General features: G+C 39.5%; 1 protein-coding gene across 4 annotated transcripts; it reads left to right on the plus strand.

Moving 5' to 3' along the window:
- Positions 1–1,180: 1,180 nt before the first annotated feature.
- Positions 1,181–17,598, plus strand: ahcyl1 (adenosylhomocysteinase-like 1). Of its 4 annotated transcripts, none has more exons than XM_042407832.1 (18): positions 1,181–1,336; positions 1,811–2,028; positions 9,992–10,106; positions 10,484–10,627; positions 11,466–11,566; positions 11,676–11,778; positions 12,740–12,834; positions 12,975–13,081; positions 14,016–14,132; positions 14,262–14,325; positions 14,471–14,559; positions 14,724–14,794; positions 15,115–15,209; positions 15,307–15,405; positions 15,709–15,777; positions 15,989–16,067; positions 16,290–16,410; positions 16,517–17,598. In XM_042407832.1, exons 2-18 carry the CDS (start codon positions 1,837–1,839, stop codon positions 16,521–16,523), a joined length of 1,668 nt encoding a protein of 555 aa, XP_042263766.1. In that variant the 5' UTR covers positions 1,181–1,336; positions 1,811–1,836; the 3' UTR covers positions 16,524–17,598. The 4 variants fall into 4 exon arrangements, with proteins under 4 accessions (XP_042263766.1, XP_042263765.1, XP_042263767.1 ...); XM_042407831.1 differs by lacking the exon at positions 1,181–1,336 and adding an exon at positions 1,343–1,628; XM_042407834.1 differs by lacking the exon at positions 1,181–1,336 and adding an exon at positions 6,473–6,671 and having other exon boundaries at positions 1,970–2,028.
- Positions 17,599–17,971: the final 373 nt, after the last annotated feature.

Raw genomic sequence — 17,971 nt, forward strand, 5'->3', positions numbered from 1 at the left:
AATGATTATTTCTATCATCAATTTGCAGATTTTTCTTGTTTTAATCAATTGTTTGGTTTAGGAACAGTTAGAAAATTGTACAGAATACACATCACCAATTTCCTAAAGCCAAAGGTGATGTCTTCATATTGCTTGTTTTGTCAACAAACAGTCCATATTCAGTTTACTATCACATAAGACAAAGCAACAAATCCTCCAGATTTAGATGGTGGAACCAGGACATGTTAAGCAAAAATGACTTCAACCATTAATTGATTATCAAAATAGGTGATTATTTTGGAAAGGGACAAAATGTATGACGCATAATGTTTCTTTTTTGTACTTTTCTCAATAAAAAATGAATTAGAAAAATAGGTGATTCTTTTTTGGGGGAGATTGACTCGGCGAATAAAAAGTTTCACCTGTACTGCACATTGTATATTACACATATATTAGCAAACTCTGGTAGTCTGCCATCTTGTTCAGTATAATGTTAAAATAATATTATAATAAACTGCAGATAATCTTATTTTATATCGACTTAAATCCTATTGTAACATTAAGATCATAACATGCTCAGTGGAGGGAGAAGTACTCAGTTTCTTCCCCAAAGTAAACAAACTAATATAAAATACTACATCACAAGTAAACGTCCTGCCTTCCAAAACTGAGTTTCAAAAGTAAAAGTGCTCATTATGCATGGGCCCTCTCATAGTATTATATTATTACATGTATTATGTAATTGGATAATTATTACTGGTCCAATAACATAAAAAGAGGCATTTTAATGTGGCTGGTGGAGCTGATTTTATCCACTTTTTATGATGTTGAGTAGTTTAATCAACAGTGCATCATGTTTTATGAAATAATCATGCAAATCTTAATCTACAGTTACTAGTAACTACTGTATAGCTGTCACATCAATGTAGTAGAGTAAAAACACCAACATTTGGCTCTTAAATGTAGTGGTATCAAAGTATAAAGTAGAATAAAACTGAAATACACAAGTACAGTATAAGTACTTCTCTTTCATCCCAAAAGATGAATCTGAGCAAATTGTAATAAATCGGTTATATTAGTTCTGCATATTTAAAGAGTTTCGTCTAATGTAACAAAACAATTGAATGAAGATAATTTAATTTCTTTCTGATATGGGGCGAAATAACATTGGTATTTTGCCCTGAAACCCACCTCCCAGGTTAAACTCTGTCCCAATCAAGCTCTGCCAATCAGTCGCTGTAGATTATAGACGTTGGTGCCACAGTCAGCCAATCATAGCGCAGGAGGCGGGATTTGTACCCCGCTTCCTAGGAGACCTAACGCAGGGCAACAGTGCAACCATGGAAACAACATACCGGTATACGCTTGCAAGTAACGCAAGTAACGAAAGTATCGAGTCAATATAATGTAATTTATTTTAATATGGGGTAACGAGTAACGACCCCCCATCCGTTACCTCCCCCTCTCCACCGGCGCGAACTGGATAATCACCGTCTAACGTTACACACTGCCCACTTGTTCAGGTGACAGGCTCAACACAACCGCCCCCTCCCCTCGGTGATGTTGCTGTCTGTGGATGACAGCAGACCCGGAGGACCGAAACAAGTCTTCGTGCGGCTCTTGTAGAAAGTAGTGAAGACAGATAACAGGTTAATCTCGTTTCAAGTAGGCTACTTATTGCCCCGCGTCGTGCTTCAGCGTCGGTTCGGTCATTTTAAGCCACGATAGCTTAGCCAAGAGAGCAAGAAAGCGACGGACAAAGCTAACGTTAGTCTGAACTCAATTCAGAACCGGCTTTTATTTATTCCTCTCCTCTCTCTCTCCACCCCAGAAACAGCTCAACACCACCTGGATGCAATGACCGACTCGGTTGTGGACAGCAAGGCGGAGGTTAAACAAGCCACGAAATATGTGAAAGAGACCGAAAACGTTGCGGAAAAATATTCCGCGTTGACTGTCAGCAAGAACAGCAGCGATGTGAACATGAACGTCGGGGAAATGCCCTCTGCAGCGTTCACGGCCGTCCCTACTCTGAAATCCGTCAAGAAGGTAAGAAACGTGATCTCCGCCATCAGTCACTGTCACTGGGCTAAAGAGACTGTGTGTACCAGTCTGCAGGCACATGGATAAATCAGCCTCGGTACGCATTGTACTGCAGTGAAGCGCATCACCAAGGCAAGGCAATGCAATGTGATGTAGGGTTATGTCTGTCATGCATTCATAAGGCAGCATCTGCATTTTCAGCCTGAAGTTGACAGCAGATAGAGGCCGATGCAGCTTTAAGGCATGCATGTGATGTGATGCTGCAGTGTCACATGTAACTTAATGTTACAGCCAGGCCCCCCTCTGCTAAGTGAGACATAATCTGATCTTTAATGTATTTAAAATAATCAGAGAAGTTAGGCCACAATGATAAAAACTTGACTTTCTTGTCTCCTATATGGTGTTTGTCTAATCATTGCTGCTACCATGTTATTACTGAGGTGAAAATATATAAGAGCAAAGAAAGGATTATTGTCTAAATCTGCCATGGTGTAGCCTTCCTGTTTATTTAAATCACAATGTCTATATCATGCCAACATCCTGCAGGCAGGAAACAACTAAAAGCCAGGTTGAGCTCTTAAACCTCTGATTTAAGACCTCTGCAAAGTAAAGAAATACACCAGCTGTCATACTGTGCCTTAGCTTAGACAGTCTGAAGTATTAAATAAGGTGTTGGCTGTTCTGAAGAATTTCAATCCACCGTGAATTGCAATCGCACAGCTTTGAATTCGTTGAAGGTTTAGGGTGATGGGAATGTAATTTATAAAAGTTGATAATGTCTGTATGTAGTGACAAGAGAGGCCATGATTGTGTTTGTGATGCCGCTCTTGAATTTGTTCAGGAGTGTTCGGTATGTGTGGGCTTCATCACTGTCAGTTATGGGAACAGCATGATAAAAACGTGTCAACAGCACAAGGTGCACCTGTGAGAAAAAGGCCTTGAATTTCTTGGCTGTTATACAACGGCACAGAAGAATCATCAGACCGAATGACTCCCTTGAGGTGGCTGCTCATATCATTCCCAATCCACCACCGTGTGTAACAGCTGGCAACAGGCAGCGGATAAACACTGAACAGACTAGCGGGCTGAAAGCTTCTTTCTGGTTTCTCAGAACTAACGTGCTCAAATGTTGGAAAGAAAACTCCTGTGACTTTTTTTTGTTTACTTTGCTTAAAGGTTTGGTGGTCCTTAAACTGATTATACTGGTTTAGTGAAAGCTTTTTGCCAAGACTATGTCACAAACTCTGTATTTTGTCAAACATGGCAACTCTATTGTGAAGTATTTCTTTAACACTCAAGGTGACCTTTGACTTTGACACCAGTGCTTACTGGTGCACTTTGTCTGTGTTGTAAAATCAAGACACTAGAGCCTGACACATTCATCAGTGTGCATAGGTTAAAGTAGTAAATATATTGGAACATACAGTACTTCAACAGATATCCAAAAAGAAATATCAGTACATAAGTGCTTAATTAGCTGCATTTTAATAATAAAATGTTTGGTCCTTACTTAATAAATGTTAATATAATTGTATTTTGTACTATAGTCATGCTTTTTATTTATAAATATTTATGATGATTTTATCTCCATCATTTATTACATCATTTAGTGTTATATTTACTATTATTGCAATCTTCCCAGCCTCACTAATTTGACATCTGTTAGGCTCTACATGAGGTATTGAACAATTGCGCAGTATAGGTGACTGATCTACTTCCTATTCTGGCACCTACAGCTGAACTTGATGCTCTGTGTTTGATAAACAATACGTTGATCATGATTTTGTTGCCTCACTACATCATTTGGGATGTTTGTAGCATCTTTCTACTTCTGTAAGCGGGCAGATTTGGCCTTAAAAAACTCACTGTTGAGATGGAGATCACCAGACCTCTGTTTAACACTGACACACTGCCAGCTGGTGCTCAGATTAACATGACTCATTTATCTTGTTAAATTATGAAATGTTGTGAGTGGATGTATCTCAGAAATCATGATAACATGTGCACTAAACAACAAGTGGACCATCACGACACCATCAAAGACACTTAACAAAAATATTAACTTCAGCACCTGTGATAGTCTCAACAAAACCTGAAAATTGTGAGCTAGTATTTACTGGTGGGCTCTTATGTTGTAATGTAGGATTATGTATGTTACTTTGTAGCATTTAAGTGTGTCTGCAAGAGGTGGACAAAATCAGAATTGTAAAAATATCAATTTTCCCAGCAGCGGGGCTCATAGACTTCAGAATATTACCTCCGACCCCCTGTCTGACGAGGCAATAATGTGTGGACTGTGAGCCGCCTCAGGGAGCCTGATTGAAAACATATTGGATGGTAGGAATGTGCAGTGTGCTTATGAAAACAAAGCAGTGTGTTACGAATAAATGTGAGAGCCCAGTGTCAAACTGAGCCAACTGTTTGCATAAAAAAAAAAAGAATTAAGCGAAACAAATACAGCAAATGATTGGAAAAAAATAATTAACCAAATTAATATTGCAGACAGTATCACACATGAGAAATTAGACTTTGGATGTCTTTTGCTTTGTCACATAATCAACCAGAAAGACGCTACGGGCAAAAACAATCACTTCTACAAATGAAAAATGAAATGAATGTGTGTGTGTGTGTGTGTGTGTGTGTGTGTGTGTGGGTGGGAAAGTCAAAGAACGCCACTACTCTGCCTCCTCTCTCTCTTTGAATCTATCCAGCAGTTACACAATACGCCCCCCCGGGAACCGGACTCACTCACTGTGAATTTGTTCATGCATCATCATTTCTATCTGATCCCTGTGGGCTGTTTTACATAAAAGCGCAAAAGCGTTCATACCTTATTTTCACCTTTTCATCTTGTCTGTCACAACGTCGAGTTTCACGAAGGTCAAATGCAGATTTTTTTCCGCCCCTGGCGAGTTTAGATCAAAGTGTGGAAACATACAGTAAATGATCTGACAATGCCGCTGATGGTTGGGTTGTTTAAAAATGAAAACTAGCACAGAGACAGATTCAGAATTTATTTTTAAAGTCCTGTTGTGTAGAATTTGAACATTTCTGTCTTTGGTGCCTCTTGGTGGTCGAATTGAACTTAGATTTTTTTTAATGTTTGGGCTGAAAGCATTACCTAGACTTCACCAATTTTCACCAGCATTGTCACATTTTTCTACAAACAAGAGCTTATGATATAAGAAATATTTGAAAGACTCTGTTTTCGATAGTCTACACAAGCAAAGTACTGTGTTTGTCCCACAGTGTGACCCATATTAACATTGGGGGAGAGTCACCATAAACTGAGAAATATAACACGTCCATACTGACTAGTTTCATCGTTTTCCACTGTGTTCTCAGGTGTGCTTTTGCATCTCTCTCCTTAAACTACAGTATTTGTCTTCAGCATTCTGACTTTCTTAATTCTCATTTTACTTTTTTTTTTTTTTTTGGTTGTTGAATAATTTTTGCATTCCCTTGTTGTTGTTTATGATATGTGATCATGTGTTACCTTGATATTCAAATTCCTCATGATTGAGGTGTATAGTCAGAAGTAGAAGGTATAGTTGGTGCTAAAGGTCACATAGTTCTGGAGGAGGGATTAGCTCACTGTATGTTTTTTTCACAACACTGTGTAATCCGTCATGCATGCGTTGATCTAAACAGGCGCCATTTGCAGACAACAGGAAGTACAGTGATTGTTAGTAAGTACACCTGTGAAGAATTTCACCTCATTGACATTAGCTTTTTTTTTACTGTTAATGCACCATTATAAAAAAATATTTCAGACTTTCTGTCTTTGACTTGTTGAATGGGACTCCTGTCATTAGCCTGTTTTCAGGTCCTGATGTTTATACAAACATCTACAGTATGTGGATCAGACTGTATGTCTTTTCAATCAGATGGCACTGCAGAGCGCTAGTGGTGTCTGGGTAAGTAGGTAATGTCGCCTTCCTTATGCCAGGCCCTCATTGAGCCCTTACACTGCAGACTGACTGTCACACCACAGCTTAAGTCTGTGACCTGGCCTGCTATCTAGGAGAGAAAGGTTATTTTTAGCTGTAGGATGGGACTGGATGGGCCGCTTATTGATGCAGATGAAGGCTAATGGAAACAGGGTTTAATTCCTCCTGTCAATCCCCTTTTATTTAGTCGTCCAAATCAGGAGTAAAGCCTGAAAGTAAAAGCTGCAGCAAATGTGTTTTTTCAATATGCGTGTAATTTTTCTCTGCACCTATTTCTAGTTTGTGCATATGTACATACTTGACCTTTTCTCTCTTTGCAACTTGTCCCTGCATTCGCTCTCTCAGCACTTAAAAGTCAACCATAGAATACAACCTACTGACTTTAGCAGCTGGTTGTCAAGGGCAGAAGCGGAGAGTGAAAGAGAGTGAGAGAGAAGCTCAGTTAGAATCAACCTCCCCTTTCTCTCCAGGCCTCTCTCTCATTCTCTCTCTCTCTCCAGGTTGGCCATTAGAAATCACGATAATAGGTGGGAACCTCCCCCTGGCTCTGCCTGGGAGTGTTCTGGGATAATAGCATCAGGGACACCTAGTACCATCACACAGAGGACACACAGGCAAAGGGAAGTAGGCTGGAAAACTGGAGAGACCAGGCAGTGACAGGCAGCCATGGCACACAAACATGGGCACGGGAGAGAAAGGGTGAGTTGCTACTAATGCATCACCGGAAAGATACTGCATATCCCACACACTCAGATGTGCTGGAGTTGCTTCAGGCATGTCACAAGTTTTCTGTCTTTTTTGTAGTTAGGTAGAATGATTTTTTTTGTCTTATCCAACAGTGCAGTCCACACAGAAAGGTTTTATTTGACCTGCAACAAAGATGTTTCACTGAAATGCAATTACAAGTAAGATCTCCTTCTCAAAAGGCCATGGTTACTCTCACTGCTTACCTCTGAGGTAGTCACTGTGTAAGAGTAGCAGAAACAGAGTGCCGTCTTAAGTAACACTGAGTAATTCATCATTAAGCAGATTAACCTCTTGTTATCCTTGATGCTGTAACCAAAAGAGAGAGATTCTTTAATTTGATGTGTAGAATTGAGGGAAGAACAGTGCAGAAGTTCAAGGGACTGTACAAAAAAACTCTCTGCTGGATCCTCAAGAGTCCGAACTGATGCAAAGCTAACATAAAATTAGTATTTTGCAAGCATGTGAGATAGAGCACACTGTCAATTGTGAAAACAGAGACATGCAGAGATCTGCTCAGCTCACACTGTCTCACAAGCTTCTTGAGTTTCTTCATACTGACACAGTAGACTGTTGAGGCCCAGGTGTCACTGCCCTTGGAAAGAGATTGTGAGATGTAAACACTTAACGGTTTTAGCCATTTCAGCCACAGTTACTGAAATTTTAAATTAATTTCAAATTAAAATTATAGCAGTTATCATGAGACTTTTCAAGTTTTAGATGAAACCATTTAGTCTAAGAAAACCAGTTGCTCAGGGATCATAAATGATGTTGGCGCTAGCTGTATGAACCCCATATATCAGGCTTGGTTTGTCTAAATGTTTGCGTAGCAACTACCAAGCAACTGAATCATTCAAGCCAGTTTCACCCAACTGTGAACTTAAACTCAGAAAACTATCCTCTCAGCAACCTGTTGGACAGTGGAAAATGTTTCTGTTTCTTATTGCTTTAATGTTGTGCCACTAAACAAACAAACACTCTTCAATGTTATTATCAAAATACTAAACTATACCTTAAAGATATAGCTCTAGGTCCGTATGTGCAGTGCACATCACACTCAAATGTTACCCAACTCACTGTTGTTAGTCTGGCATTCATGTGTTCCCGGATTTATCGTCTGTGTGTTGTGTCAACTCTGCTGGCCTGCACGTAAGTTTTTAGTCCAAACACATACTATGGACATCTAAAATAAGAGAACAAGGAAATCACACAGCATTGCCACAATGAATGAAGATATTTGAAAGGATTATCAGTGAGGCAAAGCGAATGTTTCAGGAAGAGAACGAAGCAGTGAAGGACTTCAAGAATAGCCAAAGTGATGATTCTAACTGCTTAGAATTGTCTAACGCTATCGTTAAAGGTGCAGTGTGTAGGATTTAGTGGCACCTAGCGGTGAGGTTGCAGATTGCAGCCAACTGAATACCCCCCTCCCCCCATCATTCAGGGCTACTGTAGAAACATGGCGGTGCAACATGGCGGGCTCCGTGGAAGAGGACCCACTCCCTGTGTAGATATAAAGGGCTCATTCTAAGGTAACAAAAACACAACAATTCTTATTTTCAGGTGATTATACACTAATTAAAACATACTTATGAATATTATATTCCATTTCTGCCAAGTCCGTTCCGTTAGATGCCCCTAAATTCTACACACTGCACCTTTAAAGAAAACGTGCTGTTTAAGTCAAATTACCAAGAATTATAAAGTCTAATCAACAAGGAGGCCTTTGACCATGCTTTACCCATAAAAGCACATCCAGTGAGTCAATTTAAAAACAAAAAAAACCAAAATGTCATGATAAAAAAGGAATGAATGCATAAAGGAAGAAATAAGTCACGAAAAAAATGTCTGAAGGCTTTCCTCTATTGACAATAAGCATAGTGAAAGTCTGCCGCCCTTGACTGCATGCTTTGATATATTGATGATACACAATGTTGTGAGGAAGACATGAGACACATCAAAGTGTGAGCTTGGATATGATCCAACACACTTGCCACTAAGCCACCAAGACACCATTAGGGTTTCTTGGAAAGGCAGAGTTCACAGCAGCTCTCATCGGGCATTTTAACATTTGTCACATGCACAATCATGTTAATACATCCTCTTGCTAAACCTACAGTATACAGTAAGCAATAGTACAACACTGCTTGTTAGGTGTGACATTGAGTCTTTCATGGGAACAGAGCAGTCAAAGTCAAAGCCATAGAGTCTAAAACTTAAGGGCACCATGAGGTTCAGGCCTGATACCCACCTGCAGACGTGCTATTCTAGTAATATGCTGAGATGTAGTATGACTGTGACCTGTCCAGAAACAGTCTCTTTGTTACAGTCCCACTTATTTACAGTGCCAGGTGTAAGCAAAATAGAAACTACAGCCTTAATCCAACAGGGATCTACGCGGGATAGTTCCTGAATTCTCCTGGTCTATATTTAATTATTGTCAGGATCAACGTAGATTGTTCTACTGGACTTTAACTAGTGACTCCTTACTGTTGTAACTGACCCACTTACTAAAGCACCTGAGGGTTTGATCCCTCTAATGTTGACAACTGACTGTTGTGTACTACCAGTGCAGCCAGACACTCGGTGGATTTGTTAGATCCTAAGTCTAATTGTAGCCTGTAAACACTAAATAGAGCCAAATTCACACAAGGCACTGGATTTTTTTTCACAAGCTGTATGATATGATTTTAAAAAATTGGATCAACCTTTGCAGTTAATGCCGAAGATCGGACAGTCGAGACTGAAATATTCTGCTAAAGGCTAATATAAAAAATAGGTGAGCTAGCGGTGTACTGATTCACTTTATGCGCTTCCAGGTCTTTGATCTAGGGCCCTTTGAAGGGTTGGGTTGACATGATGAACCACACCTACAACTGAAGCCTGTGTATTGGAACAAAGCATAAATCACAGAGCAGGAGGGAGCATCTAAAAATAGACGTCAGCTCCCTCTTCCTGATCCACCTGTGATTTACTGTAACAGGCTCAGGTGATTTACCTTTGAAAGGACATTTTAATTGGCTGAAACAGTGAAATGAGTCTAAACTAACGGAGTGTGAACACATTACCAAAAGTGTATAAATGAGAGCATTATCGCTGTTAATGTGTGAGATGGTACTTTTTGTTCCTCACTCTTCCTTGCTCCCCTGATGTCATTGTTGACACTTCATCTGTGCATACAGACAGAAAAAGTCCAAACACAAACTGACTAATGTCCGGATTTTGTTTGCCTTTTATGTTCATGTTGTGCTCCATTTTGTTCCGGTTCTCTACAGATCCAGTTTGCGAACACAGAGGACAAACAGGAATTCAGCAAATACCCCACCAAGGCAGGCCGCCGCTCCCTCTCTCGGTCCATCTCGCAGTCGTCTACAGACAGCTACAGCTCAGGTACCTGAAAGTTTCATTCCACTTCTATGAGACGTTAGAGCACAGACTGTACTCCGACAGACTGATGGAGATTATAAACGATTACTGTTGAGATTTAAGATCACTGTAAGCTCCAAATGGTTGATAATCTATTTTTTTTAAGTGCATACATCATCTTTTGGAATCAAGTATGTACGCTCAGCTTATATAAGCATACATATTTGAACAAAAGTACACACACACGCACACACACAAGTACACTGCAAACAGTTTCACACACACAGGAAACACGTACACAAGCTCCACCTCTCACACAATGGACATGAATATATATTTCATAATTGTCTTTTTTGTATTCTTCTCCACAATAATGACCTTTTGTGTTCTCCATTTGCCAGCTGCATCCTACACCGACAGCTCCGATGATGAAACCTCCCCCCGGGACAAAGCCCAGGTCAACACCCATGGCAGCAGCGACTTCTGTGTGAAGAACATCAAGCAGGCCGAATTTGGCCGTCGCGAAATTGAAATAGCAGAACAAGGTTAGTCTGACCTTACTGGCACATTGTTGGCGTTTCAAAGATTATAGATTTTTTTTTTTCCATTTCTAAATATGAAATAATATAAAGAATCATGGGAGCCTTTTGTATGATTCAGGAATGAATCATACAATCAAAACTGATCAAAATGAATTTATGGAATCTCTGTCTCCTACTCAGAGAGGCAATAGCGTACATGTTGAATCAATATAAAATGTTGGTTTAACAAGTTTTCTGTGATTTTATTGTGATACAGTCGCCTTCAGTAAGAGATTTGATATCATTATCATATGTACAAAGAGAGCTTTGAGCTACCTGTCATGACTGATGACTAATGAATCAGGGAACAACCCTGATAGATATCACATGGCATCTGTTTTGCTGCTTGGACAGTATTTGAGTCAGCGATTAATAAAAGGTCCTTCTCCTGATCTCAAAACAAACTGAGAGCAGGGCTCAGTCTCTCAGTTCATCTCTTGTTACTTTTCTTTCTGAGATTCCTCCTCTACCATCTGAGGCATTTTGTTATTTTTGTATACTCACAAATCACCTCCCTCTCTCTTCTGTCTCTCTGGCTGTTTATATTGCCTGTGTGAGTGATAAGTAGGTGTGAGTGCTTGACAAGTGTTCTTCAGGCTCAAGCCTGGGCAGCAACAGCTGTTGCTGACATTTTTGCTCAATCAGTCTCCATTTTACAGCCGTTTATTGCACACCTAACTTGTAGAAAGGGCTTATTTTGTATTCAAAATGGTACATCATTCTTTCTATCTCCCAAAACAAAACCCAACATTTATGTCCTTTCAGCTCACACTAACTTGTGCACAATGTGTTTACTCCCCAGACATGTCTGCCTTGATCTCCTTGAGGAAGAGAGCCCAGGGGGAGAAGCCACTGGCCGGGGCGAAGATAGTAGGCTGTACTCACATCACTGCTCAGACAGCAGTACGTCCTTTTATCCTTTTCACTGCATATAACTGTAACTGTTATCACCCTCTCTTCTTTACCACGGCTACCTCTTCACGTATTTGTATATTCCATCGTTCCCTGTTAGGTCCTGATTGAGACTCTGGTAGCCTTGGGGGCCCAGTGTCGCTGGACTGCCTGTAACATCTACTCCACTCAGAATGAGGTGGCCGCTGCTCTTGCTGAGATAGGTAAGATCATCTCCTCTCGAAGGTCACTGTTAACATGTAAAACCTTTTGTTGCAACTAGATGCTTTGCAACTGAATCTCATCAGAGTTGCTTTGTCTCAGTTGGATACAAAAACAATCAGCTGATATTTACTACAGTCAGCTTATGACACAAAGCCAAGAAGAGCACATCACCACTATCAAGTCTTATCAAGTTTTGTAATGGTTTGTAGATTAACATTAGATATAAAATGTGTATATTCATAGCAGTGGATGTTATTTTGCATTAGCTTCAATATTAATTACATGATGATTCAACAGGTTCCTGTTTACTAAAAATAACCTGATTATGGGTCTGTACATTAACTATTATGAGTGTCTAAAATGCAGTAAAAATGTTGCTGCATGTAGTTTTGATTATGTTTGAAATATCTTGTTTAACAGTAATGTTAAATGAATCCTGATGCAACTTGTAACAAGGACTGCAACTAATGACTATTGTCATTATTGATTAATCTATCGATTATTTTCTTGATTAATCGATCAGTCATTTGGTCTGTAAAATGTCAGAAAATGGTGAAAAATGTCGATCACTCTTTCCCAAAGTAACATCTTCAAATGTCCTCTTTTTGTCCCGATCATAAACGACCAGTTCATAACCCAAAGATATTTAATTTACCATCATAGGAGATTAAATACACAAGAAAATCATTTGAGAAGCTGGAATCAGAGATTTTGGACATTTTTTCTTAACAAATGACTCAAAATGAATATTTGATTAAAAAATATTATTTGCTGTTGATCGACTAATTGATTCATCGACTAATTGTTGCAGCTCTACTTGTAACTCAGCAGTAACCAATGGCACATGTACTTTCACTGTGTAATGTGCGCTAATGGACCTGTTGCTCATGCAGCCGGCCAGTCCTTTCCTTCTCTGCTTGCTGTCTTTTCCATTAGCTGTCTGTGCTTTGTTTGCTGCAGGGGTGTCTGTGTTTGCATGGAAGGGTGAGTCAGAGGACGACTTCTGGTGGTGCATCGATCGCTGTGTCAACACTGAGGGCTGGCAGGCCAATATGGTATCAACCTAACAATCTCATAATAAACCTAACACCAGTCTTAGTCGATTCTCCTCTGTGTGTTCTCTGCTCTACTGTTCTATCATTGCCTTTATTTCAGAGGTTATCTTTCAAGCTGTTACCTCTGATTTGTTCCTTAGATCTTGGATGATGGTGGAGACTTGACCCACTGGGTTTACAAGAAGTACCCCAGTGTCTTCAAGAAGGTCCGGGGCATCGTAGAGGAGAGTGTTACTGGAGTTCATAGGTGAGACGGGGATTATATTTGATGGGTTTGGGAGTTTTAAAGGAAGTAGAGAATGAAGAAAAAAATATTTTTAGTACAATCCGTGTCTGTTTTTGTAGTTCTTTTCTCTTTTCACTGCTTCATAGTCAGATTTTGGACACAGGGACTGATGATAAAAGTAAGACCCAGGCTGTCAAAAAAGCATTTCTCTCATAGACATCAAGAATTTATAACATTGGCAGGTCTCTGGCACAGTTTTTGACAGCCTAAGGGACTGAAAATAATAAAGATTGTGGTAATATTTCTTTATTCATTGATATTGGTCAAAGGTTTAGAGTTATGGTATGGTAAGTTTATGCTGTGGGATAGCTTTAGAACATGTTTTCATAATTTTTAATATTGCTCCACTTGCCATATAAAACTATTTAGCATAATTTTTCACTGATGCACCTGCTTTTTGGGCAAATATGATTTGGCATCTTTGATGCTCTTTGGAGTGCTGATTGCTAGACTATTTTTATAGCTAACAAACTTTATTATTCAGCCTGATAAGACCCACTATTGTCGCAGTGATGAAGCTGTTTTTAGAGACCTTTCCCATGACGTGTTTACATATTTTTGTTCTCTAGATGGAGCCGAGCTGGAAGCAATCCAAGCTTTCTGTATGTCATACAGTGTCTGCACAAACAGTATCAAAAGCAGTTACATAAGTCATATTAGTATTAATACAGACTGACACTGTAGACTGAAGAGGTCACTGGCCTGATTTGACTGGAGCCTGTTTGAGAAACATGACAGGTCACAGCAGCTGTACATGTGCAACTCTCAATGGGATCAATTAGCCAGATGGTCCGGAAAGTTTCAGGTCACACAGGATTGCAGCTCAGTGTTGTGTGTGGATATGTGCATGTGTGTGCAAATCTGCCTGAACATGCTTCCCACTGTCCACTCTCAGATTGTACCAGCTCTCTAAGGCCGGCAAGCTGAGCGTCCCTGCGATGAATGTGAATGACTCTGTCACCAAGCAGAAGTTTGACAACCTTTACTGCTGCCGTGAATCTATCCTGGATGGGTGAGCAGAACGATTCATCCAATACTTTAAAAAACAGAAATCTAGCTGTTGTTTACAACCTGGATACTGTTTCTCTTTTGTTAAGACTCATTGTATTTGAAAGAGTGTCATTTTGCTTGTCTCTGCCAGCTTGAAGAGGACCACAGATATAATGTTTGGAGGCAAACAAGTCATTGTGTGTGGTTATGGAGAGGTGAGTCATTCTCCATTTTGAAAACATTCTCACTTTAGATGGCATGACTCAGTTTTCAACAGGTGGAGTAGACCCGTTTATGTGTATTTAGCGTGTATGCAAGACTTCTGTTTTATGAAGTATTTTACTGCCCCCTGGTCTGTAGGTGGGGAAAGGCTGCTGCACTGCTCTTAAGGCCCTCGGAGCCATTGTGTGCATCACAGAGATTGACCCTATCTGTGCCCTCCAGGCATGGTGAGTGAATAACTGTTACCATTCAATACTGTTACATCAGTAAATGTTTTTGTAGTGCATCAGAGTAGCTGCGATGCTAGAATGACAACACGTTATCATTTTTAAGTTGCTCTCACTCTGTTTGTGCTGCTTAAACAACATGATCTGTTCATGTATTCGTGCAGCATGGATGGGTTCCGAGTGGTCAAGCTGAGTGAGGTCATCCGGCAGATGGACGTGGTGATAACTTGCACTGGTAATGCGCCCCATGCAGTCACATGCATTACTTCTGCTTTGATAATCTCAGTGTTTCCAGCATATAAATGCACACATGCTTTAAATATCCCAGTTAAGGTCAAAAATAGACTTTTCATCTAAATGTTAAAATATGCTTTTTGGGTCCATGTGCTAGTAATGACAGTAATCACAATCACAATTTACAAGTAGTTATAAGTCTGTTCTTATGACAGAAGCATTTTTAAAATTTGATTTTCATCCTCCACAATCATGAGTAACTTCAACATCAGTGACTTTGTTTATATCATATTGTTGTTGTTGTGTTTTTGTTCAATACAGGCAACAAGAATGTTGTTACCAGAGAACAGCTTGACCGAATGAAGAATGGCTGCATCGTCTGCAATATGGGACATTCCAACACTGAGATTGATGTGGTAATGTGTTTTCAGTTTTTTGTATATACTTTATTCATGTCTTGGAGCTTTTGTTTGTCATTTAGTTGTAGGACTGACCTGTCTTTTATGTCTTCAGGCGAGTCTGCGCAGCCCTGAGCTCACCTGGGAGAGGGTGCGCTCTCAGGTTGACCACATCATCTGGCCTGATGGAAAGAGAGTTGTCCTACTGGCAGAGGTGATTTCCCTCTGCAATACTAGTCTAGTCTCTATACTTAGTCTATCATAAATATCATATATTGACACCACACTTAATCCTAGACACCTTGCATTTATTTAAGGATTTGTAACATTTCACAATTGTGAAATATTGTAGTGTGTAAAATTACAATGATATCTCTGTGTCGTCTTGTAATTGAATCCCGTGGGTCAGTTAAACCTGGTGGAAAATTCAAGAATAATAAGTCCTGTAAGTGTCTCAGTCTGTCACAGCTGTTTGACCCCACAGCTAACAGCTACTGCGGTTCCTGTTATTTCTCAGGGTCGCCTCCTAAATCTGAGCTGCTCCACAGTGCCTACGTTTGTGTTGTCCATCACTGCTACAACTCAGGTTAGTAATTTCATCCTCTCTGTGTAGCCCAGAAGAGAAAATACTTTCTGTAGCTGAAGTAACACGAGTAGGATTTAATGCTCCTCCACTCACACTTCAGGACAGACGCTTGGAGAAGGTTTTCCTTCTCTGCACACCACATTACTATTCTGCAGTGACATGTAGTTGCTTGTGAGTCTTACAGCCGTTGTGTGGTCTGTGTTGTCTGTAGGCCCTGGCCCTGATTGAGTTGTTCAATGCTCCAGAGGGACGTTATAAACAGGATGTGTATCTTCTGCCCAAGAAGATGGGTAAGAGCCAACTCTGTTTCCACAGAAACTATGTTTTAGATCACAGATTTATTAAGAATGATCATAGAAAGAAGAGGAAGAAGCATGCTGTAGCCAAAGCTTTCCTCACTTGTGTTACTCAGTGTTGCCACCTTGTGACTTGACTTAAAAATGGCATCATTCAGCAAAGCAAAAATGTTGCACATTAGAAAGTTTAGACTGCAATCTGTCTCTTTCCTCCAGATGAGTATGTGGCCAGTTTGCACCTTCCAAACTTTGACGCCCACCTGACAGAGCTGTCTGACGAACAGGCCAAGTACATGGGCCTCAACAAGAACGGCCCTTTCAAACCTAATTATTACAGGTAGGTCTCACCCCGCTGTATATCTTTTATTATCCATCCTTCTTAAGATGCAGTTCTATGCAGTTTAAATTCACATGTGAATAGTAACATTGTATTTTGTTCACAGGTATTAATGAGAGCGCCTGTGGTGTGATCTTCGACACAGAGTTGCCCTGGGATAAACAGAGATATCTATTTTATTTTCTAAATTGCTACAAAACGGAGGAATTATTTTACTTATGCTGAATGTAACTTATTAATAGCACTTCAGACATAGTGTTACATATGAAAACTAAGAGTAAGACGTGTAGGAAACATATGACATATAACCAACTAGCATTTTACTTATGTCGTGTCACGTGTTTAAACAAAAGCCTGCTTGCATGCTTTCATGTGTATGTACTTATTTAGTTGCTACTGCTTATGTTATTAGATCACAGTTGTTGATTTGTTTGTTTACCCTATTTACGCACAGTGCCAAATGAAGGCTACAAGAATGGAACAGAAGATAACATTGTTTTTTGTCAATGGCATTTATATTTTATGAGTACATTCCATGCAATTTGGGCTGAGCCAAAACAAACTCTGTGTAACAATGTATATTATTTTAGAGATGTTTTGTTTTATATGCGTTAAATAATCAAATCGAATGGTATCTGCATACATGCCCTAAAAGGTAACATCCAGTCATCCTTTTTTATTACACTGATGATATATCATGCTTGTTATATAAACAATATGACTCAGTGTTGTTAATTTTAATAAATGAGTTTGGGCTGTGAAAGGCTGAGTCCATTTTAAAGACTTGACTCAGAAGAGAAATCTCAGATGGGGCGTGTGGTGTCGGCATTTAACACTGACCCTAAATGAGCAGCACTTCTGCTGAACAAATGGAAAGCAAAGTTTAATATGCTGACAACAGATTAAGATATGTAATGTCTCAAATTATGTTTAAGATAACAGGCTGCTTGTATTCCTAAAAAGGAAGTATGGTTGAGAAGGAGCCAGTAAAACATTTTTTAAACTACATTAACTTTCCTCATTTAATACCAAGTTTCCATTTGCTCACTCAGAATTCCAGAGATCTGTCTCACTGAAGAGCGGCGTGTTTAGCTATAAAGTGTTTGGACTGGATAATACCTTTAAGGCCATGGTATGAGTGTGCCTTTTAAATCATTCATGACAAATAAATATCAGCACTGACCTTAATTAAATGATCATTCCTTTTTTGTAAAACCACATCTATTAGTGGTACATTTAATGTCTTCCTTCCACTGCTTCTGGTATTAATTGTAATGTATGAGCTAAATGTTGAGAAAAACTATTAGATTTTATGTTTGCCATATGATTGTCACTGTCTTAATTTGATCCAATGGGGTCACCTAAAATAATATTCATGTTATCAAAATGCATAAGTGTATACTATGTAAAAGAATGCATTAAATCAGCAATAAAGCAACTTCTTTTAACAGAGAAAACTTTAAACAAACTGTGTTTATACCAAGAAAAATGAAAACAGAGAATGACAGAGAGGTCAGGGGCTGTGTAGCTGCATGTTTTCCATTATTTGGGGGATAAAGCT

This window comes from Thunnus maccoyii, chromosome 4 (genome assembly GCF_910596095.1).
Source record: "Thunnus maccoyii chromosome 4, fThuMac1.1, whole genome shotgun sequence".
NCBI classification, from domain to species: Eukaryota; Metazoa; Chordata; class Actinopteri; order Scombriformes; family Scombridae; genus Thunnus; species Thunnus maccoyii.

What these genes read in the sequence shown, in the direction of transcription:
- ahcyl1 (XM_042407832.1), top strand. Translation starts at nt 1,837, where the DNA reads ATGACCGACTCGGTTGTGGACAGCAAGGCGGAGGTTAAACAAGCCACG. An exon ending in CGTGAATCTATCCTGGATGG is followed by an intron (nt 14,133 to 14,261) that starts GTGAGCAGAACG and finishes TGTCTCTGCCAG; the next exon opens with CTTGAAGAGGACCACAGATA. An exon ending in CCAACACTGAGATTGATGTG is followed by an intron (nt 15,210 to 15,306) that starts GTAATGTGTTTT and finishes TTATGTCTTCAG; the next exon opens with GCGAGTCTGCGCAGCCCTGA.